Source organism: Acartia tonsa, chromosome 4 (genome assembly GCF_053477335.1).
Source record: "Acartia tonsa isolate MP-2025a chromosome 4, ASM5347733v1, whole genome shotgun sequence".
NCBI classification, from domain to species: Eukaryota; Metazoa; Arthropoda; class Copepoda; order Calanoida; family Acartiidae; genus Acartia; species Acartia tonsa.
The window spans coordinates 38,501,187-38,525,178 of NC_137263.1; the positions used below are offsets into that span (position 1 = coordinate 38,501,187).

A 23,992-nucleotide genomic window follows, 5' to 3' on the forward strand; every position below is an offset into this window, starting at 1 on the left:
GAACCATTACTTCCTCATAAATATTGTTTTTTATATTAACATTGCATCTACAAATACTTATAATTTTACTGTAAAAGGTAAAAAAAGCTTTACTACTTTAATTTCACATTTAAACTGTTATTCGGCTCGTTGATGGTTCGCTATTCTTAGAATAAGAGGTGTGCAGAAGGGGGTAAAATAACATCTTGTTGTTATTTTACCCCTCTTGCAAAACCTGTGTAATTGTACGCCACTGCTTGGATCTAATTCTTAATTCTTTTTAATTTACTTATTTATTAATTAAAACCTATTAGCACTAAATCTATATTTAAACTAATTAAAATGTTCGACAAACTTTATGATTACTAAACTAGAAAAGACAAACAAATATTTCCTAACTTCATAATAGAATTATTGAAATTATGAATAAGGAAAATAATAAATCAAAAATATATTCATCTTTCAAAACCCTAGGAAAGAGATCCTATAACAAGACTCATTTCATAAAAATTATTTGTCAATCCTCTTACATGATACAATGGGAGTTTTACTATTTAATATTACGTGGATCTTTCACAAGATTATTATGTAAGCTCTAATAAAGTGAAAATCGTATCTAGTCAAAATAAAATTTCATCCCATTTACCCCATCCCCTTTTCCGCCTACTGGATAAATGAACTGACCAATAAATTATATCCGTATAATTAGCAACTTAAATTGACGACAATTTTTCCCCTGTCTTAATATCCACGAATATTGAGCATCAATTGTTTCACTTCAAATTAATCAAGATTGTCCATAAAGCTAAAAAAAATTTGATTTATTTTTATTTTAGATGAAAACTTTAGAAATACCTGTTCAATTTTTAGTGGGCATTTTACATCTATCTTATCAGAGGGGTGTCAACGTTGTCGTTTCATTCAGCGCACCCTTTGGATAAATCCTATTCACGGTCCAGCTTGAAAGTAAGATTTTTAAATATTTAAAAAAACAAATTCTGAACTCAATTTACAATAGATAATAAATATGTACTACAATTTAAAAACAGAACCAAAGTTCCAAATAAGGTAACTTTATATTACAAATTCTAATATTTAGTAAATTACAAAAAGTTTTGTTAATATTTTTTGTTTATATCTGGATTGGCTGTAATGATTGTTCTGGAGTCCATGCTAGATTTGTACAACCCTAAAAATAAAAAAAATATATATGAATAAACAAGACCCAGAACGGTCATAAGACATATAATTGCAATATCTCAGAGACAATGTGGGAAATTTGGGGATAATTTTAAAAAAGTGATGTTATGATATAAAGCGGAGATTTTTGCCCGACCCCTGAGGTGAAAAAAAAAACAATAAAGAAAATTAAAGAAGTTATCTGACATATGTACTAAGAAACTTTGATAGCCTTGACTCCAATAGCGATTCATGTGTAACGCATTACAGACAGACCTACAGTGTGAGGGAACCGTAGCTTTATAGAGCACATTTTGCGTATTGAGTACTGCATATTTTGTATGTTCAATAAGATCTTTATAACGATTGTACTAAAGTTATTGTGGAAAGCTTATACTTGGAATTTGATTTATCCTACAAAAAGGAAATACAAAGTCTTCAGGGACGTTGAGCTTGAAGTATCAAGCTTAAAACTGCCAATTTAAATTTATTTAGCTTTGTTGTTCAAATCAAATGGACATTGTTATCCTTGTGTTAAGAATGACCTGTGGCATACTACGTCTACTAGAGGAGCTTCTACAAAATTTAAAACTCTTCTTAATCTCTCCGCTCAGATTTGTCTCGGAGGAACTCTTCTTGGAGTAAGATCTCTTTGGTCTCATCTTCTTCGTGTTCTTACACCCGGAGGAGGGGGGCTTACATTTCAGATGGAGGGTAGGGATTGAATCTGTAGATACTTTGCTTAGATTATCTTTGGCATGGAAAGTTGGATTAATTGATAAATTTTTATTTCCTAAACAAAAAAAACAATGTATTAAGAAGGGAGTGAGGGGGCATTGTACTGTAAATTATGTTGGTATCCAAAGTTTTAAAATGCAGTTGAAATCTTATTCGTTGACTTTAAACTTTGGGTACTGTTTCAAATTTTGATTGGTTGGTTCAAACTAGTTGTGACCAAACTTTTAATCAATAATATAATCTTCTGAAGGGCTAAATATAGTTATCATCATTGGGGATGTACATCAGTTTATAGAACTTTGTCTTAGTTAGTTCCTTTTCAACAACACCATGCACAGTAAGAAATACTGTTGGTCAAAGATCGTGCAATCTAAAGGGATGTTTGTACCTTTTAGTACGAGAGCAAGAGGCTATTCGTTATAAATGTATGTACGAATAGTAAAAAAAAAAAAAAATAAGCTACCTGTATATTTTGAAATATTATGTCTAATTTGAACTGATGGAACACATTCATTATCATCTGGAGGATCATCATAATCATGCTCCAGGCTCTCACTCCCACCTTCAACTACTCCTGTAGTAGAAACAGAATCTGTAATGAAAGTAGGTTTATCAATCGTAGAAAAGAGGTTTACATTATCTACAGCAATTTAGAAGATTAGTTAGGACATTTATATACAAATAAGGTTTGAAATTGTTTTTTAGCTGTGTTTAGTGCCCTAGGAAAAAAGATGTCACACCTTTTGGCCTATCTATTCTATTGACGTCATAATAGAGGAAAAGAGAAAGAGAAGGGGGAAATGAACCCCCCTAGAAAAGGGGTGGGGTATAGGGTATTTCTTGACGTCCATAGAAGAGGTAAGCCAAAATCAGTGACACCTATCCCCATTTGCTAGAAAACATTAAGCAGCTATATTGTTTTAATTTAGAATTTACAAAAGTTAAAAATAAGAGGATGGGTTTTTTTTAGTCCAATCATCGGTTTAATTAACTATATAAGTTTCTATACGTTATATTGTAAGTTTTTATTTTGAGGCATTTTGAGGCATTTAGAAAAAGGCGAGCATACTTTCTTGCTATTTCATTCAATATAGTTCAAATATCTACTGTCTTTTTTTACTGATTCTGTTCCTGTGATAGTTTCAACAGCTGTGACAGTCTCAACACTTGCTGTCTCGTCTACAGTTTCATGCATGCCTCTCTCATCAACATTCATAATACTTTCTCTAAAAATTAAAATAATGGATACAGATAAAACAACTATTATTATATTATACAGAGTGAGGGAACCTAAGGTAAAGAATACCTGGTATAAATATAATTAACAGCTGGTATAGATACAGATACTATCAACTATTATTATATTATACAGAGTGAGGAAACCTAAGGTAAAGAATACCTGGTATAAATATAATTAACAGCTGGTATAGATACAGATACTATCAGCTGTCCATGCACAATTGTCCAAACTCGGATTCTAAAAAAGAAAATGTTTTTCTATATTTGGGTCGTACCGTCCGTCATACAATAAGGAAATGATCTTCTCTTAATTTAAACATGTTAGAATCATTGTATCGATTTAAAACTAAACCTACCTTGCTTGTGAAGCTCTTAAGAATTCTTCATTGTATGTTGAAGTAAACTCGTGGTGATAAACAATATCCTAAATACAGCTTTTTTATACGATTGTGCTACAAAATCTCAAGAACAGCCAGATTAATAATTTTGCTTTAAAGAACACAGTAATAGTGTAGTGTCTGACTAATTATGACGTAACAAAAAATAATTAGCCAATGAGAGGCCGTTATTGACCAATGGTAAAATTTATAGTGGCCTCTCATTGGCTAATTTTTTTTGTTACGTCATAATCAGTCAGACACTATTACTGTGTTCTTTATCATTACTTGCGACTTTCCCCTAGCCTTAAAGATGTATATTATTGCCTAATCTCATTTAATTTATCTGAGTCTTGTTCTCTCCATATATAAAATTATTTGTATTTTATATTGAACCTGATCTGATTTAAGTTTGATATTGTCTGGGTCTTTTTTACTCCAAGTTTGTTTCATATAAATTATTTCTTCTTTGGTGATTACTGAAAATAACACACTATCATTATATTATTTGTTTACTAGCGGCAAACCCCTAGATTCCTTTAGGGGCACTTGAGGGAGGAGAGATGAGGATAATGTAAAACGGATCAGCTTATCCAAAGTTAGGATAAAAGTATTCTAATTTTGGTATTATATCATTTGATGATAGAATTTACTTTAAGGTGATTTTGCATTAAAAAGAAAGATAAAACTAAGTATTAAATTAACTAGGCGCAAAATTACTATCCCTTTAAGAGATCTTTGGAAACAGATATATTTTTCCACCATATCAATGTCAATGTTATTTCATAATCAACGAAGAAACCAGCGATAACAATTTTGCATATTTTGTTGCAAAATAGGTACGGACAAACAAAACCATATCCTAGTCTGTGTTGCTGCGCTTATAATTGATGACTCTAACCTGAGGATAAAGTAATTTCTCCAGGTATTTCCAGCTCTATTCCATAACAGACATTAAGAGTGGCTGGTGGCATATATCCTGAAATATATATAAAAAAAAATAAAAGAATCCTTCAGGCTTTAGGCACGGAAGAACAGCCTTTTCCCTTAAAGTGCCTAGCCTCCCTTTAAAAAAAAAATTATTCAAATTGGGGGAGGGGTACTACTTTCTTTTCCGGGACCATACTCCTCCGGGGCCTAAACCTTCGATCCCTGAAACCTGATATCATGTAACCAATATAACCTAACCAAGGTGAAAAAATTTCTATTTATTTGTTTAAAAATTAGAGGGTGGGGGGGGGGGGCGGTTCTGTGTTCGGAAGCCAGAAGAACATGATTATAAAACTAAGGTTTCAGGTTCACAAATTATCTGTTTACCCAAAACAAGTGGATCCTTCCAGAATACATGCAGACTGTTGGCCACTGGACAAGATGGTCCTTGTTGACTATGATCAATAGTGACCCCTGTAACCTCCCAGCTCATGGCTATATCTGGTTCCAGTACTGCAAGCACCCGCAGGGATGGGCCTGGTCCCTTTCAATAAAAAATATGAAAGTAAATTAATATTCAAAATGCCAATTTAGAGTAATGTAATATTATATTTACTTAAATTAAAAAGTCAATTGAATAATTAGCTTTTATTTTAATTTCTTGTACAAATTCTGGTTATTTTAAATTCATTGTATTCTACCTGTAAAGAAGCAAGTAGATCAAAGAGCAGCTTAGCATCCCTGGAAGCAGTGTATGGGTTGAGAGCAGGGAGTAAGGGGTGCACATCTTTGTGGTTGGGGGGCACAGGAACTGCTCGACCTCGTGTTATATCAGTCTATATATTTTTTTTTTATAAATTACACATTTTTTGAGACAGTTATTTGGTTGATAATTACACTCAGACCCAAACTTTTATAATATTTCATTGAGGGATTAAAATGATGGGTACTATTAACAAATCTTGCTTTGCTTACACAAAACTTCCGAGATCAAATTTTTTCACTACTAATTTTAATTTACAAGAGGGTTAATTTTATTTAAAGTAATTTAGGATGCACATCCATTTATAGCCAATTGTCTTATCCCTGACAATCAACTCTTTGGTTACGTTATGATGTTCAATGTGAGTTTTGGTTCACGTGCTCTATAAAGCAGCCTTATCAACTCGCTAAAACCAGAAATCACATAACAAAGTATCTAAAAGATCAATAATGTTTTCGTATACTATAATTGAATTTAAGGTTTTTAAACAAAGCAATTCATAAGTTTTACAAACCTTTGTCGTGTTTAATGCGCAAAAGACTAGCTTAGCAATTTTTAAAAGACCCCCTGTGAGTTATTTTACCCAAAGGGATAATGAGATAAATTAAACTTTAAATTAATTTTCTTTTAATTTGCAATATACTCAAGTCAGAATTTTCCATGAACAAATCATTGGGGAAACAAAATATGATTAAAATTCTATCATACTAATAATTTTTGTCTTTCTAAGGGATTTTGGTGTCTAAAGATGAAAGAACAAGTAGTTTATTTTTTTTATTTCTAGTTGTTTTTTATTTGTAGATGAAGACGCAGGTAGCTGTATTGAAGAATCAAAATTGCTTTTGAAATTATTAAGGACGATTCCCCTGATTTATGCGCGTTTTCTTTGTATATTTATAAAACTGTTTTCTTGATAACTTTGATTTTTTGTGTTTGGCTATTTATGGATGTCAGCATCCTTGTTTAAAACTGATTAACCTGTTTTAGATAACTGGAGTATCTACTCATTAATCTTGTAAACTGGACACTACGACGGATAAACGTCCAATAAATTCCCATTGTGGCACAACCAAACTTGATAAAATATTTAGTATTAGCATTGAAAGCGAAGCTTTAGACTCTTTATTTTCTGAAGAATAATAGTCTAATTAACAGAGATTCAAAAAAAATTCAGATTCAATACACTTCTTGTATAATAGAATTACCAGAAAATGGCAAAAAAAAATCACGGGCCATTTGATGACGCGTTGAAGCTGTTTATAGTGCCTATATGTATAAAAATGACGTAATATAATACAAATGATCAATAATAGGCCAATAAACAGACTAAATTACCAATGGAAGGCCAGTATACATTTTTTATTCAACAATGGTAGGCCGTCATTTTTAATAGGCACTATAAAAGGCTTTGAAGGCACGCAAAACTATTCTTTAAGTTAGTTACCTGTATTAGGATTAATATAAAAGCTAACACTTTAGAAAATATAACAACGCTGGTTCCCGCGCCATTTTCTGAAAACAAAATTAACAATGTTTTATCTTTAAATCCTTTTAATTAACTTTAACTATAAATAATGTTTAAAACACCAAATGATTGTCAAACTTTTATGTGTAAGGTCTCTGTAATCATAATCAAAGCTATACCTAGCATTTATGACATTTTAAAAATATCTGATAAACTGTAGCAGCAAATTAGTATTATCTAAACAGACGTCGACGTTATCAGACGTAAGGAAATGTTATAGCGTCCTTACTTAAATATTAGTTTTAATTCACTATCAATTATTATCAAGGCTCGACAGCTCCAGCCTCCGTCACCATCATGCGTTGCGGTTTCATAATTCTCACTATTAGTTGCGCTGCTTTCTTAGGCAATAATTGCAAGTAAAGTTCAAATCGACCACCCTCAGCCGCAACCTGTAATAGCCATCAGCCACCTAAAGCTACCCTCAGCTTAAGTATATTCTGCCGCGGCAGCGCGGCTGTCGACCCCTTATTACTATACCTGCCAAAGAAGAAATGGATAACCCAATCAGAATGACTGCTATCGTTATTCGTTGTAACTAAAATAATACCAAAGTTTTTAAGTATATGTATACGTTTTTTTATGGGCTTAATCCAGACTTTTTGTTCGATATACTATTGTTAATGAATCATTTAATGGATGAGTTATGTCTATTACTATAGCCTAAAACCTCTCACCCCCTTCTTAAAACTATAGGTGACTATAAAATTCAAGTACAAACATGGGAAAAGTTAGATAATTCCAAATGTTCCGTTGTCGCCGTTGTTCTTATATTATTGTAAAGTTACCAGTTTTATGAATCAAATGCTTTGTTAATATCTAGAAAATTACAGAGAAGTTAAAGAGAACATTTATAAAATTGATTGTTTAATTTTTAAAGAAAGGTGGTGTCATAAATCCTTTAATTTATACGGATGGTTTTTATCCCACAAATATATATATATCTTAATATCATATGACAAAATCATGTTTTAAATGTTACAAATGAAAGATAAAAATAATACCTGAAAATAACAGTAAACGGTGAATAGGATGATTGTTGGTTTTATTCGATGACATGCATTACAGAATATTAAATATCCATCCATTTCACATAATCTAAGCAGTATATATAAAATAAGGATAAAAACATCAATCAAAGTAAAGCTCAGCAAAGAGACTGACAGACGTACACTACAGTGTGAAGCACTTTTTTTTCTTCAAAACCTGTACAAAATTCGGGTATAGTCCTTTTCGTTGCAGCGCCTTGATATTTAACAATATTTAATTTAGTTCTGTGGAATATTAACATCGAATTTTGGGGTATAGTTCCTTTTGTGGCAACGCCTCTTAAGGGGCGTTACGTCGTATTTTCACAGTACCTTTTCCCCTATTTCTAGCCCCTGTGGGGGCTCTAACCGTGCGGGACAATCGCCTAACCTTAGATAACCTATTAAAAGCTGCTGTGAAAATATACGACGAAACGCCTCTTAAGAGGCGTTGCCACAAAAGGGACTATACCCAAAAATTCGATGTAAATATTCCACCGACCTAAATTAGATTTTCTAGTTGTTAAATATCGACATACCTCTTCTTTAAAAACTTATAACATAAAAAAATTATTACATACCTCGTGATATCTGTAATATATTCATGGATATGTTTAATTCTACTCGCAAAAGCATTCTCTTTAAAAATCCTAAGAATAATAGGTATAATATTTGGATTTGCTTCAAAATGCAACATCAAATTTAATAGTGGCTAGTGTCTTGACAGCTTGATATATATCATTGAAATTATTACCCATACAGAATACAGTCTAGAATCGAACCTGAAAATCCTACTATTTAAAGTAGTGTGAGGTATTTTGTTCGTCAGTTATGATCCCGCTAAAAATTGAACCGATCTATTATCCATTTATGGAAGCTACATATTGCATAATTTTAAGCTATTTTCAGGTGGGGATAGGACACATCCCCTCACGTAAAAAGTGCACCCCTTCCCCCCAACAACAACTTTCATTAATATTATTTACATTATTTGAAATTTTTCTTTAAAATTTCTTTTACTTTTTTTTAAATTTTCCTGTATAGGCGACGCACTAATACATATTATTTTACCTGGCTGTTAATAAATGAGTTGATATTGAGATTAAACAACACATTATCAGCACAACGCACACTATTCTATAAACATATGTTTGATAATCATCTATATTTGAAATTCATTTGATTTAATTTTTATCAATTTAAATATTTTTATGTTTCATGTTAATAGAACAAAATATAGTAATATAGTAATATTTCAATAGAACAATGAAAGATACATAATACATAAAGAAAGTCACTTATTTTACAACAAAATATATTCTAAATACTTAGAAGGCTGAATGGCGTATTTTTTTAATAGAGGGATTGGTTCGGTACAACAAGCAATTGAGGGAATTGCATTTGCTAACACAATAAAAAGTAGAGAAGCTATGCTAGTTATTTATGATTATCAAACTTCCTTGAAATGTTATTTGAACTCGAGATCGCCTCATGGATTGATAACTCTTTGGCTAGTAAGAAATCTTCTATCTTCTAAAAAGTTATTCTAAAAATTATTTTTGCAAGGAAATTTGAATTTATTTTTATTGCCTAATTAATTGTAATCCACGTAGAGGTCGCAGGTTTATTCCTTTGGGTGGCTATGATTAAATCTTTTAAAAAAAACATAATTGAAAAATTAAAGGAAATATCCTTAAAATAAAGAAAATGTTTAAATTTCAGTCTTGCTTTTACACAGATAAAAAAGAAAAGAAAAAAACGGTCTATATATTATTTTTTCCCCCATTCTCTATAAACTTGACCTGTTAATGTTTTGCATGAATTGTTGGAAAGTTTTAATCAGAAATATAAGTCCAACAATTTTAGTCTCCTAATGCAACGGAGTAATTTAAAAAGTAGCAGAGCTTCTAAGAAATCTTAAAAAGAAATAATTTTACCTTCTTATCTTGAAAAAGCTGATTAACTAAATAATTTTCTGAAAAATTAAAACTCTCACTAGTGCTTAATTCCTGTTCACTATTAAAACTTTGTTCAGAAGAGCTTTTCACTTGAAGATTTGAACCCGTGTCCTCCGGGACTGTGTTGGAATCAAGCCTTATGCCAGGATTAGCTCCGCTGTCATCTTGAAGAATGTTATTCAGAGCATTGTTGTCATCAGTAGAGGGATTGTTGAAATGTGGATTGCTTGAGAAATTTCTTTGAAGGTGCGATGAAGGTGACTTGTTTACATATTCTAAAGCTATCAGCCAAATTATACCTACAAACATTTTTGTTTTAAATCATTTTGAATTAGCTTCATAAGAAATCAAATAGTGCAGCTACTCTATAACAAGGGTCAGGCTCTACGTCCTTAATTCGTTAAGAAAATTGTTCATTGAAGTTTCTTTTACACTTTTATAATATTTTCCTTGTCCTAGTAGGGTTTAACTTATGTATGAGGCCTCAGTTGAATATGCTCTGAACACTTATAAGTAATCAATGAAATATTGGCCTCAAAGTTTAGAAACCTACATAAAAATGACCAAAAACTAAAGTAAACCAAACTGGCAATTCAAACAATAGATTTATATTAAGTCTTACTGTTAGCTGTAAGAAGATATGTAGTAGAAAGATGTGCATAGTCCCACCACTGTCCAACCCAACCAAAATCACCAACCATTTTTCTCTTGATTCTAATCAAAAACAAGAAAGATAATGAATGTGTGCTTGTCGATATGGGCTATGTCAGAGAACAGATACCTGACCAGGAAATAGAAAAATGAAAGACACATAGATGCACTTTTCTTCATATACTAAGTTTCATTACTCGAAAATGACCAAATTATGAGACCTTAGACTTTATGTAATATGATGTTAAAAAAAGTATTATATGGTATAAGGAAGGAAAAAAGGGTGTTTTTTATATCAAAGTAGTACAGACCTACAGAAAGAAAAAAAATAATGACAAGTAAAGGCTCCACAAAAAATACGGACAATCAAACATTGACAAACATGTTAATAAGAAAGCAACAGAATATCATTTTGAAATCTGATCAAAACTTTGTTGTCAATTTATGTCGATAAATATAACTTAAAAATACATGTTTTTGAATCAAATCGACATACTAATATTTTCCGGTAAAAAATTTTTTAAAACGTCTTTAAAACAGCATACCAAATATTTTTAGTAAAGATTATAGAATTACATTGCTTTTAAAATTTTAAATATAATAATTATAACACATCCTAATTGCGCCCGTGCAGACGGACGCACCCTATATGTATTAGAAAAGCTTTGCTTTAATGACGGATTGTTTGACTTTGAAATATGTTCGATACTACATATTTGATACATGCAACTGATTTGACAGAAATAAAACGGACATTTATTTTCATTTGTTGCCCAATAATAAAAAGCTTTTACAATGAATTAGAAAATAACAATTAATATTTCAAAAAAATAGGTTTATTAGAATTGTGAATTCTTTACTGAGGAAAACAGTAGAACTATTTTCATAGCTGGAACAAAATAAAATACTTTTAGCATTTTTTCATATTTTGCACTTTTCTAAAATAGGATGAAACTTAATATCACAAAATGAGAAAATTATGCTTGAGCATTTTTTGTTAATATTTGTAGTAAGATGATTTAATTAAAACTGTGGGGCAACATTGGCACCTAGAGCATCGTAGTGTATGTGTGTGTGTGAACAAGAGCTAGAGTGAATGCAAACCCATATTGTATATCATATTGGTGTAAACTGATATACTCATAAATTGCACAATCAAATTTTGCGTGTTTATTTTGACTTATTATTTTATTAGTCATTCTGCTTTGCTATACACGGTTGGCTTTTTATTAAATGAATAAGTTAGGGTACAATGTTTGGCACTTTCGATATAAGTAAATGATAATAAAAACCAATAGAATGCGATAATAACTTCAGAAAAATCGAAGAAAATAGTTTTCATACTTAATTAACGTTTTTAAGTTTTTCTTCAAAAAGTTTAGATAAGATGTCTTTAAAAGTCGTCTATGATTTTGTCAGGGATAAAAATGTAACTTTAAAATAAGAATTACAACATATTTTTTCAATTAGTACAAAGTAAAATTTTGAACATTTTATTGATCAGTATATTTTTTAAAATGTGAAGTAGAAACCTGAATATTTTATCATGAAAATTGTGTTATGATTTGATTGTCTGCTAGATTACAAGAAAAAAGATACTGACAGTACTTGTTGGTTCTTTAAAAAAAATTAGGTAGATTACTTTCAGAACCCCTCTTTTTGCAACATTATTTCAATAGAACAGAGCCGTAGTCTTAGTGTACTCAATATCTAGACAGCCAACCATTGTTTTAGAATTGTTCAATTTTTTTAACTTCTGATAAAAACAGAATTAATGGTATTTTTGTAAATATTATACCTCCAAGAAATGGCTATACTTCCCAATCATATGTTGTGTGATATTTAAGAGGAATTATTTTGATATAATGTCATTAAAATATTCGTTGAAAAAAGTGCTATTCTAGCTTATACTTTACATTTTAATGTGTATGATAATTCAAATAAAAGATAATGAAGATTTATATTATATTTAATTGTTATAATTATAAAGAAAAACCTGGAAACAGTAAAAAACTGACTTTATTTTATTGACGTAGGGAAAATTTTGTCAAATATTTTAATAAAAAAACAATATAAAACAAAATAAATTATTTTTAATATAGTCACAAAAAGGCTTAATGAGTTTAGGAAATATTTCATTCACTAATCATGTCATTTAAACTCTATTACACAGAATACAGTGTAAAAAGATGTTCTTGTTTTAATTTTAAGTAATTTCAAATGCATTTTAATACCTTTTAATGATTTATTTTTTGAAACATCTTTTTATAAAATGTTATTGATTTTTGAACTTATATGTTAAAATGTTTTTAAATTTTGTTAACATTTTGTTTTAAATGTAGAAAATTGGTAATTCTAAACATTCAAAAAATGATTTTATTAAATTTTCATCACTTAAATTGCATGTTTGATGAAATTTTCAACTGATAATTCAAGAAAAATCGTTTAAGTTTTATTATATTTTACTTTGAAATGTTAAAAAAATATAATTATTGTCAAAAATGTGGAAGTTATACTTTCCTCAAAAAAAGACCTAAAACATGCAAATTAACACGTGTAATGAGATTTTTTTTCTTTCAGGTTTAATTTTAAGTAATTATTGATATTTTTTGTAAAAAGGATTTTATATAAAAAGTTTTAAAACTCGAGTTATGAGGTGGTTCTAAAAAAGGTTGCGAATTTATGCAATTTTCTTGCAAAAAAAATTTTCTAGGATTTTAAAAATAGCAAAGGGTGTTATTAGACGTACTTACAGATACAATTGCTAAGTCATTTTGGCCAAACACTAAAATAAAGTTTTTACATCTGAGGGTCCAACCGTGTATAATATGGCGTAATGTTGAACCTACATGGTATTTCAAATTAGCTCAGTGTCGAAAAGTGTGACGTCATAAAAATATGTTTACAATAAAGAGTGAGAGGAGAAGTGGGAAAAGAAACCATTAAAAGAGAGATGGTTATAAACATATTTTTATGACGTCACATATAATACTTTCCGCATTTCCATTAACTCACAAAATTTGAATTGAAAGTTTAGCCAGTAAAAATAATTTTCTTTTTTGCTCTTTATATATTTAATTTAAAATTAGCAAACAGCATAGGAAAGATGAAGAATTTACTCACAAGTAAACTGTATCATGATCGGCAACAAATGTTATGATAAGTATGTAATGTAGCACAAATATACAGGGTGAGTCAGAAAAAACTGAGTTTTCCGATTTTCTGATACAACCAGTAGGAATATGAAAAAAACAATTATAGGTTCTTGTTCTCTATAAAAATATAAATTAAACTTAGAAAAGTTGTTTTTGAATATCTCCGAAAACAACGGCGCTTTTTAGAGCATAAAGATTTCAAAAAGTGTGTGTGATGACTTTTTCGGCCATTATTTTGTACTTTTTAGGTAGATTTATAAATAATAAAAAATGTTTACCATTCTAAAAAGATAAACAAACATATTTTTAGATTAATAAAATTTGTATTCAACAGATTGTAAATATTTAACATCTTAAGATTCCAATTTATTTAAATTAAATTATCATATTATAAATCAAACGTTTTGTTGCAATCTATTGTTAAGATTTAATACTCCATGACCAGAAAACCAGCTCATGACCGGAAATATTTCATCTTGTTACCTAAATTCTTACCCCCTCCCCCTGAATTTCCTCAATATTTGGTGCAAGACTGGATTTAATCTCCAAAATCTCCGCCCCCTTTTGACAAATTATACTTGTGTGTTTTAATCCATCATAATAACTTCATTTAAATAGGGTAGGGTTTCTAAAAGGCATTTTCATTTTAAAAATTCAAACCTTTATAACTTTTTTATCTTAAGAGATTTTTTTGTCAAATAAAAAGGTTTTTTTTCTTTTTACTATAAGCTACGTTATTATAGAAGATTCTTTTAAACCACATGCATCACAATCAAGAAATATGAAAAAAGGACAAATTGAAGTATTCTAAAAATTCTTTTGTGAGGAGCCAAAAAGCATTTCACCTTTAAAACTCATTAAAGTACTTTTCTTAGACATTTTTCTATATAAATATTGAAATTTTAAGATTTTTTTATACAAAATAGATGAGTTATTTTAATTTTTCTTGATCAACATTTTTCACACAAGGCATTATTTGACACCATACACCTATCATAGAGGCCACATTTTTAGAGATAATGAAAAACACCTTTTACAAGTTTGATGTGCTTTTGTACAGAGAACAAGGATATATAATTGTTTTTTCTGTATTCCTTCTGGTTGTTTATGAAAATCGAAAAACTCAGTTTTTTCTGACTCACCCTGTAGAGTAGCGAAATTTGAGATTGTCCCTATATAGAAAACATGTATTTTAGCTGAAAGTATCAGTTTTACAAATCCTTATCAAGCATAACAGGGCTGGTATCAGATTTTACACAGGAGAATATCATGAGTAGCGCAGCTACACTATAATAAGGACATGTCCAAACGTTCGTCAACCTATGACATTATTCAGTTAGGGAGTTGAATCCATTTTTATAGAAACAGAAATATAATCTATGATTATGGTTTGGACCCTCTAAAACTGTAATCTACCTTTCCACTTTCCCCTCTCTTGGTGAAGATATCTTCAACGCCGATACGATTTTTGAAATGTAATATTCTACTTTCCCTTCTCTTGGTGAAGATATCTTCAACGCCGATACGTTTTTTGAAATATAAGATTCCACTTTCCCCTCTCTTGGTGAAGATATAAGGGTAGATTACAGTTTTAGAGGGTCCAAACCATAATCATAGAAATTATATTTCTGCTTCAATAAAAATGGATTCAACTCCCTAACTGTTATTCAAATTAAGCTAAACTTATTGCAAACCATACGTATTTAGTATTTACACATACTCTAAGAAACTTGGCACAACAGTATCTCTTTCTGTCTCTCCAATTTTTGTATTCCCTTCTATCCTCTACAGGTTTAATTATCATACATATATACATTTGGTAACGCAGTTGCTCTCTCTCTCTCCTTTTATCTCGTAATCATAAAAACAACTTTGTAATTATTATTCCATCAAAAACATTGAATTTTTAAAATAAACTTGCGACTGCGGTCCTAGCATATATGAGCTTAGTATTCGAAGGAGTAAGAACAGTAGGAAAAAAAAACAAAAATAAATAAAGACAAATCAAATGGCCAAAAACTATCCAGAGACCTATAAGAAGCTTCCATGAAATGAAATCGGATCAAAATCTTAATCTTCAGACAAAGAAATATAGGATACCTCGACGATACTTATGGAATAATTATCCTGGAATATATGGATAATACAAGACAAATAAATTGGGGAAATACGAAAAATATTAGAAAAAACACTTTATTCTATTAACGTATTATTTAAAAATTTAGGTGTGCCTGAAAATTTAATTATCTTCCAATATCTTAACCTTTTTATCCATGGAGTTTTACCCCTTTTATATTACAAATTAAAAATCTTTTAAAGGGCCTTCTTAGATTAAAATATGTATCATAAAGACAGAGCAAATCAACTTTTGTAAAATACAGGAATAAATATAATATACGTGGATATTATCACATGGAAAAATTGTCGTCTATTTAGGTTTCTAACATCGAACTCATTTATTGGTAAGTTAGCTCAAGCAGTAGAAGGAGAAGGGATTTGGGAAAAGGGGGGATAGGGGTTATCGTTATTTTAGCCCGCTGTGGGTTTCACTTTATTAGACAATTTTGTGTAACATTCAAGTAATAATATATCCATTGATACTGGTTATGATATTTTGCAATAAAAAAGTGATTTGTTTTTCAATTTTATGTCTTTTTAATTATTCTACTTATTCTTTAAAAAAAAACTTCAGCGATCCTATAAAGAATGCATACCAAACGACAGACCAACAAATGGTTTTTATATTCTTAAAAATCGTTGTTTCGTGGATTTTAATAATCATTTTGATTTAATTTAATTAAATTTCTGAGAGATTTCTTAGAAAAAGAATAGTACATTTTAACGTTAAAATTTCTCACTAATGATTAATTTTAAATCATTAGGTATTACTTTTGAGAATTAATACAGAATATCTATAATACAAAGTAGAACGATGTCTGTCTGTCCGTCTGTCTGTCTGTCTGTCCCTTAAGATCTCGGTAACCACTGAACCGATCGGATTCTACTCTTCAGGGTATCTACCTATTGGTCCTGTGGTGGTTTTAAGCTATTTTCTTGGGGGGTGGAACACCCCCCAACCCCCCCCAAAAACCAAAAAATCCCCCCCCATTTTTTTTTTTTTTTTTTTTTTTTTTTTTTTTTTTTTTTTTGAAGGAGATTACCAAGGTCCTTTCGATTTTCGCCATAATTTTTTTTATCACCTCTTGGGGCAAAGCCCCTAGAGGCTAGGGGCGAAGCCGCTAGTGTATCTATAATACAAAGTAGCTTGATTTCTGTCCGTCTGTCTGTCCCTTAAGATCTCGGTAACCACTGAACCGATTGGATTCTACTCTTCAGGGTATATACCTTTTGGTCCTGTGGTGGTTTTAAGCTATTTTCTAGGGGGTGGGACACCCCCAACCCCCCAAAAAACAATAAAAATCCCCCCCATTTTTTTTGTAAGAAATATCCTTGGTCCTTTGTAGAAGATTTCCTTTGTGGAATATATTTTTGTACAAATTTCACCTTACACTTTTTTTACCATCTCTTGGGGCACAGCCCCTAGAGGCTAGGGGCGAAGCCGCTAGTTTATCAAATAGTAATAGTCAGTTGTTCGCAGATAGTAAATAACTTTAAGCTACATTATTAATTCATGTTTTGTTGGCCCCGACTGGCCAAAGGTCTTAGAAGTAAAACAAGAATCAAACCCATCACCTCCATTAAAAAGAGTAGATGCTTTAATGTAAACGTTACTGACAGAACAACAAAAATTAAAGAGCAGCTTCGCACCAAAAACTTGAAAATAATTTGAAATTACTTTATTTCACTTTGCATCAACATTATAAACATTTTAAACAACATTTCTCACAACTTTTAAAACAAATTTCAAGAAGTTTAAATATTTAATCAATTAATTAGCGTAAAAGTATTTTACATAAAAGACTTAAAAACTTTGAATGAGTTTATAAATTAGATATAAATAATATATAATATAATCATTTAAAACAAAAACTTTTGACTACGGAAAAAATTCACAAAGATTCTCTTATTAACTTTTGATAGTACTTTTTATTTTGTTTCAAATGAATTTTAAAATGAATCATTGAATTTGGTTGGAATTTCATTAAAATCAGAAAATTAAATTCTATTTAGGGATTAAAACGTGAACAGTTAAAAAAGGGAAATAATTTAGTTTAAAACAAAAAAATAAGAGCTTTATTGTGATTTGTGGAGACTTTAATAAATAAAAGTATAATACACTCTTCAAGTACTAAGTTCTATGTTAGGTAACTATAGACTATCAAGAATGTGAAAAAAAACATCAATTCTATGATGTTACATCTTTACAAGCAAATACATATTATATTATCAACAAGAGGTAAATAAATAACTTTACATAATGTGTTTTTTTTATACAAAATGCAACAAATATATAAAATTATTAATAGTTTAAATAAATAAAAATCCTGACTTGAATGCCATCTGCTAGAAAATATTGGCGATAAAAATAAAAAATAAAACTATTTTTACAATATACTGATTGATTTCATATTGGCGGGTAACAGTTTATGTGATGGTTAGATTTAGGCTTCTCTTATTAATTAATTAAGCTTATGTATAGTTATTATTCATTTAGGCTTTATCTCTTTCTCAAAAAATACAAAATACAGCGTTTAATTTAGCAAAAAAAATTGCCCATAATTTGTTATTTTATTCTGTATGGTGTGTTAATAATTACCAGCCAAAGCTTAGCATCCGTAAAATTAAAATAAAAACTAACTCAGTCTGAACTCACACACACACAGAGACACACACACACACATAATCCACTTCTATCCAGCACTTTCAAAGAGAAAAAGAAAACAATAAGTGTTGCAGGTTCGGAGCCCGGGCTTAGAAGTGTTCATCCCATCCTGAGACATCATCTGGTGGAGGTCCCTCTGAGTCCATGGGGTACTCGTCAAAGTTGCTGGTATCCAGGTGTGACTGGATGCTGGGCATGATGGGAGGGGACAAGGTTCTCTGGCGCAAACCTGCAAAAAAAAAATTTTCCATAAAATTAGAATAAAAATAAACCAGCTGTAAAGTAACAAAGGAATAAATTTTTTTTTATTTGATTTCATTACAGACAATTTACATAGATATAAAATAAATCAAATTACACTCCCTCCCAAAATAACATTAAGAAAAATTAGGTGCCATCAACTCAGGTTAACAGAGTTTCCACCACAAGTTCTGTATGTAAGGGAAAGGTATAGTCACACGTTAAAAATCAATGGTAAGCAAATCCTATTTAGTTTTATGTTTATAAAACTACAAAATAGTAATCAGTAAAAAATTGTATTTTTCTTATTTATAATCCTATTAATTTCTTTATGTATCACTAAAAATAGTTCTCACCTTCCCAGTTGAATCCTTCGAACCATCTGTGCTTCTGAATATCTCTAATACCTCCCTTCTGGTAACCCAGTCTCTCAGCGCTGTTATCTCTGAAAATATAAGAAATAGATTTGACAACTGCATACTAAAATACTAGTACTTTAAAATATTAAGTTTTAAAAACTAAAAAGTAGTTTTCCTTTGCCAACGCCGTTCAGTTCCTCGTAATCCTAGAATAGTTATCGCATGACAATATAAACAACTTTCCGCGCATTAATTCCAAAGTTTTGTGATTTTTATTTCATTACTAGTAAAAATTGTCTACAAAACGATACAATCATTGATATATCATAATGACTCAATTTAGATCTAATCCAGTGGATACTAATAGGTTTCAAAGCCATACTTTAGCCAATTCACAAAAATATTACATGTAATGAAAATGGAGTTTTAAATGCTTCCTTGACATATCATAACATAATATCGAAGATGAAAAATGACCCTTTAATATTTCTGATCCCTTTTTAGCAAAATCTGAAGAACAGGCACCTGTTTTAGACCATAGCATTCCAACTTATCCAAGCAAAAGGTATAAAAACTAGTCAAGTAAAAGGTGGTAGGGAGGGAGGAGACATTAGGCTGTTTATTACACTAGTTCTCAAAGTTTTATAATAACATTTTCTCATTCCTTTGCTTATCAACTTTGGGGACTAATCAAATTTGGTTGATTGGTTCATCAATTTATCGGCCATTGTTTGTCTTATCCTTTGAGATCTTTGAAAAGTTGGTTATACCTGCAGAGTTTCTTGATGAGTTCCTTAGCTCTGCTTGTGATGTTACGAGGGAAGTCTATGGCATCAATACCCTAAAACAAGAAAAATATTAAAATTTTAAAACTGCATCACCTAATTACGTCCTAATTGCGTCCCTAGTATCTAGGGGCTATCATTTGAAGAGCTAGGAAAGGACTAAAATAGTCTAAAACCATCAAGACTTTAATCTGGAAATAACATAGCCTAAAACCATCTCGGGACATATTTGAAGCTTCCCTTAAATAGTACTCAATTGGTACAGTAGTTATCGAAATCTTAAGCTATAGACAAAAAAAACCTTACTACTTTTTATAATAGGATATGAGACAATCACTAAGAATATCAAACAAATAATCCTTATTAGAATTAGAAATAACATAATAGTAACTATTTTGTAAAACATATCCTTATTATTTTCAACAAACCAACTGATATCAATATTTTTTTACTTCTGCTAAACAACAGCATCAATTTACATAAAATAAGACTATTCAATATTCTATAAATTTTTGTTTTTAATTAACTCTTAGTATGAATCTACACAATAGAAAAATGAAGGATTTTATAAAAAGATTAAAGTTATGATTCTATAAGTTATGATTCTATAATACAGTGTGTTTTTTTTATGAGCACTTTTTTGAAAGCAATTTTACCCCACTTATAGTTATCAGAATTTAATGATTAATGGCTTATTTTCTTCGTTTTTTAAGGGAAATTATGAAACAACAAAAAAAATTACAGTTTTTGTTGAAAAAGTACAGTAAAGTTGAAAATTAAGAACTTAGGTGTCAACATCTAAAAATGGTTTTAGCGCATTTTTCTTATGCTCAAATAATCAACCTTTTGCAAGAATGGCTGCTAAACACTTCAAAGTTGAGATATACAGCTAAAATGTATACAGATACTATTAGGGACATTTACTAGAACATATCAAAGTTTGAAGGTCATATCTCAACCAGGGAGGGAGTACTGTCCCCCCAAAGTCGACTACAGAAAATCCATTTTTTTAAGAAAAATGCGCTAAAACCATTTTTATATGTTGACACCTAAGTTTTTAATTTTCAACTTTACTGTACTTTTTCAACAAAAACTGTAATTTTTTTTTGTTGTTTCATAATTTCCCTTAAAAAACGAAGAAAATAAGCCATTAATCATTAAATTCTGATAACTATAAGTGGGGTAAAATTGCTTACAAAAAAGTGCTCATAAAAAAAAACACACTGTATAAGGTAAATATTAAGTTTTTTTATCTAAACTATAAGCTAGGGGCTAAGAAACTAGTTATTTCAATTGATTTTATTCATTATTTAATTTCTTTGTTTCTACTTGTAAAGATTATCATTACATTTCATCCTTTATTTTCTTTATGGCTCTTTCTCTCAAACACATTTCTTAATTAGCAAACCCCCTCATTTTCAATTCTTGAAAATACTTATTTTGAGCTTTTAGCCCCTTGTAACTTTTACTTAATCTCACATAACCTAAAATAAGCATCAAAAAGTTCGTATAGGTGCAATATTTTTCAAAATAAAAATTACCTTAAGAATAATATTATAAGTTTTCATGGGGTCGGTGCCGGTGAATGGGGGTGTGCCAGTGAGAAGTTCAAACATGAGGACTCCGAGAGACCAGTAGTCAGCAGAGATGTCGTGACCCTTGTTCAGGATAACCTCTGGAGCTACGTACTCAGGGGTACCACAGAAGGTCCAGGTCTTGCGTCCAACCTAAATAGTTTTAGAATTATTATTTCATTCTTAAATAGATTATTGTTATAATAGAAATGATAAAACAAGGACATAAATTGCAAATTGGATAACAAATAATGTTATGTAGTTTATAATTGTAATGGTATGTATCAAAAAACATCATCGTCAAAAATGCCCTTGTTAAAAACATCATCGGTAAAAACGCCCTTGTTAAAAAATTCATCGTCAAAACGCCATCAGGAAAGACACGGTGAGACAGGTTGAGATAAAAGACGGCCTTACAGAAATCATCTGACCTATATAAAGATATCTTGTAAATACAGAAGTATGGCTAATGGCTATGTAAAATTAGCAAATAAGTGTGATGACATCTAACTGATATAGCAACTGAGAAAATTATTTATTTTGTGAACTTTTAATCTAAATTTAATTGTTTTCAATTTAAAAAAAAATTTAATTGCTCTTTGAATTGTATTCAATGTTATAGCATTTCCAAGAAATTATTGTTCAACAAAAATAATTTTGAAATAAATTGAACAGAAAAAAATGATTAATCTTTAGTCTTTAAGTAATGTTTTAGACTATTCTTCTGATTAATAAGTTTTATGAATTATATTTTTGTGTACAGAGACAGCCTCATTCCAATTATCTATAACGCGCATCTGGTGAATTAAAAACTGTTTAGTTATGTGTTATTCTCGCCAGGAATCACCAACTATAAAAGTTCAAGAATAAGTAGAAGAATTGAATTTTACACTAGAAAAGTGATCAAAAAAATATTTTAGAAGTACTGATTTATTTTCATTGAAATATCCTTGTAACCATTCTAATCTTAAAACAACAAATATTTTGTACCAACCTGAAGTTTCTTAGCAAATCCAAAGTCTACAAGCTTGACATATCCCTGAGCGTCCAGAAGCAAGTTCTCTGGCTTCAGGTCTCTGTAGATGATACCTCTGCTGTGCAGATAGTCGAATGCCTCGACTACGCAGCTAGTGTAGAATCTGCTGGTAGAGTCGTCAAAGTTTCCGCGATCCCTACAAAACGATGAATTATTTATAAAAAGAATTAAGTGGTTAAAAAAATTAAATAGTTCTCAGAATCTAAATGTTTCTGAGAATATATTCTTATTATCATGAGGTATATTTGTTTAGGTTTCTAATACAAAGGTTTTGTGATTTATTTATATATCATACCTATCATATATTGTTTACTATCAAGTTACTGCAAAATAGAATAGTACATTCCAAAGTACTCTACCTATAATTAACCTATCATTTCTCCGCCTATCTATACCTGAGAATAGTCCATAGTTCTCCACCCAGGCAATATTAGCCTACTATATCTCCGCCTATCAATACCTGAGAATAGTCCATAGTTGTCCACCCAGGCAAGATTAACCTATCATGTCTCCGCCTATTTATACCTGAGAATAGCTAATAGTTTTCCACCCAGGCAAGATTAACCTATCATGTCTCCGCCTATCTATACCTGAGAATAGTCCATAGTTCTCCACCCAGGCAAGACTCCATCAGCATGTACAGGTACTTACGGTCCTAAATTAAAATAAATTAGATCTAAATCATGATTGTCTGGGAATTACAGTAATTTACTTATTCCTTCCTACTTTTTTCATGAAACTGCTAAGTCTGGAAGTAAAATAAAATTAAGAATTCTGAATAAGCTAAATAAATATATTTAAATCTAAATGTATTTTTTCCTATGCATTATCTTTGTGTTGCTGTAGTACAAAATGGTTGATCACACGCCTTATTCTCATGAATATTTGGTGGATATACATTTCTTGTACTAAGATGTACACTATGATAAATCAGCAGCTTTTTTTAAAATTAAAATTTTCTTTTAAATACGGTCTAATTTTATAATATTTATTAAAATTAAAACCAAAATATAACCCCACTGAAAATCATAAATCTAATGTTCAGGCCCATTTACAAAAAGATTGTTACAAATTCAAAAAGATTACACAAATGAATAGAGCTTGTCTAAGTTGATCAAGTATTATGTCGTGCATCTCAGCTACATCTCAGAACAAAATACCAAGAGGTTGGAAACAAATGCTTATGATTAGTGGGGTGTACAGGGTTATGCCAGGGGGGGGGGGGAGGGGGTGCGCAGCGCACCTGAAAAATTACAAATGTGTATTTTTAGTGTTAGGTGGTTGATTAATACACATCACTAGTTGTCCACCAACTCAATTAAAAGTGAAAAAAAGTGTCCCAGAATTGGTTAATTAACGCGAAGCGCACAAATTCATTTTAACCCCCTACTTAAATTTGAATGGTGTGTGGCTTTTTTACCTTGTCACCTTCCATTGCTGTAATCAGGAGGTGTATCAAGTGGTTGTATATTTATATAATTGTCCTTGTTTCATTACGTTTTCAAGTTTTTTTCGGCAATTCTAAAAAGCCACTCTACTAATTCTTTTACTTTATTGAAAAAAGGTCTTGTAAGCTTTTGTCTTATTGTAAAAAAAACATATAATTATTTGTACATTTAGTATTTTAAGAATATTACCCCGTGACAAGGCGTGCCCTAAGTGTGCAAAAAAATATACTTTTTGACACTTTTTT

At 30.4% G+C, this 23,992-nt stretch overlaps 3 protein-coding genes across 3 annotated transcripts in view; all 3 read right to left on the reverse strand.

Moving 5' to 3' along the window:
* Positions 1-439: 439 nt before the first annotated feature.
* Positions 440-8,896, reverse strand: LOC145318319 (uncharacterized). The gene is made up of 16 exons (XM_080159622.1): positions 8,830-8,896; positions 8,340-8,408; positions 7,735-7,828; positions 7,211-7,268; positions 6,650-6,717; positions 6,184-6,279; positions 5,144-5,278; positions 4,830-4,986; positions 4,414-4,491; positions 3,909-3,991; positions 3,492-3,559; positions 3,296-3,373; positions 3,026-3,122; positions 2,360-2,468; positions 1,704-1,951; positions 440-1,168 (listed from the first exon to the last, which is right to left on the reverse strand). Exons 1-16 carry the CDS (start codon positions 8,871-8,873, stop codon positions 1,112-1,114), a joined length of 1,539 nt encoding a protein of 512 aa, XP_080015748.1. The 5' UTR covers positions 8,874-8,896; the 3' UTR covers positions 440-1,111.
* Positions 8,897-9,195: 299 nt separating this feature from the next.
* On the reverse strand, positions 9,196-10,452 carry LOC145315466 (uncharacterized). The gene is made up of 3 exons (XM_080155450.1): positions 10,339-10,452; positions 9,696-10,015; positions 9,196-9,291 (listed from the first exon to the last, which is right to left on the reverse strand). Exons 1-3 carry the CDS (start codon positions 10,415-10,417, stop codon positions 9,196-9,198), a joined length of 495 nt encoding a protein of 164 aa, XP_080011576.1. The 5' UTR covers positions 10,418-10,452.
* A 6,852-nt stretch (positions 10,453-17,304) lies between these two features.
* The window catches only part of for (cGMP-dependent protein kinase for), a 41,909-nt gene continuing 35,221 nt past the window's right edge, over positions 17,305-23,992 (reverse strand). The window contains exons 14-19 of the mRNA XM_080157994.1: positions 22,890-22,954; positions 22,258-22,435; positions 21,231-21,416; positions 19,675-19,745; positions 18,902-18,990; positions 17,305-18,534 (exon numbers count right to left, since the gene is read on the reverse strand). Of these exons, the coding sequence (XP_080014120.1) occupies positions 18,395-18,534; positions 18,902-18,990; positions 19,675-19,745; positions 21,231-21,416; positions 22,258-22,435; positions 22,890-22,954 (729 nt within the window). The 3' untranslated portion in view covers positions 17,305-18,394. The remainder of the gene's footprint in view (positions 18,535-18,901; positions 18,991-19,674; positions 19,746-21,230; positions 21,417-22,257; positions 22,436-22,889; positions 22,955-23,992) is intronic.

Excerpts from the sequence above, each read along its gene's own strand:
- LOC145318319 (XM_080159622.1), bottom strand. The coding sequence starts at position 8,873 with ATGTGTTGTTTAATCTCAATATCAACTCATTTATTAACAGCCAG. Across the intron at positions 4,987-5,143 it reads ATCTACTTGCTTCTTTACAG|GGACCAGGCCCATCCCTGCG; the intron begins GTAGAATACAAT and ends TTTTATTGAAAG. Across the intron at positions 1,169-1,703 it reads GTAGACGTAGTATGCCACAG|GGTTGTACAAATCTAGCATG; the intron begins GTCATTCTTAAC and ends TTTTATTTTTAG.
- LOC145315466 (XM_080155450.1), bottom strand. The coding sequence starts at position 10,417 with ATGGTTGGTGATTTTGGTTGGGTTGGACAGTGGTGGGACTATGCACAT. Across the intron at positions 10,016-10,338 it reads ATATCTTCTTACAGCTAACA|GTATAATTTGGCTGATAGCT; the intron begins GTAAGACTTAAT and ends AAATGTTTGTAG. Across the intron at positions 9,292-9,695 it reads AGCTTTTTCAAGATAAGAAG|AAGATAGAAGATTTCTTACT; the intron begins GTAAAATTATTT and ends ATAACTTTTTAG.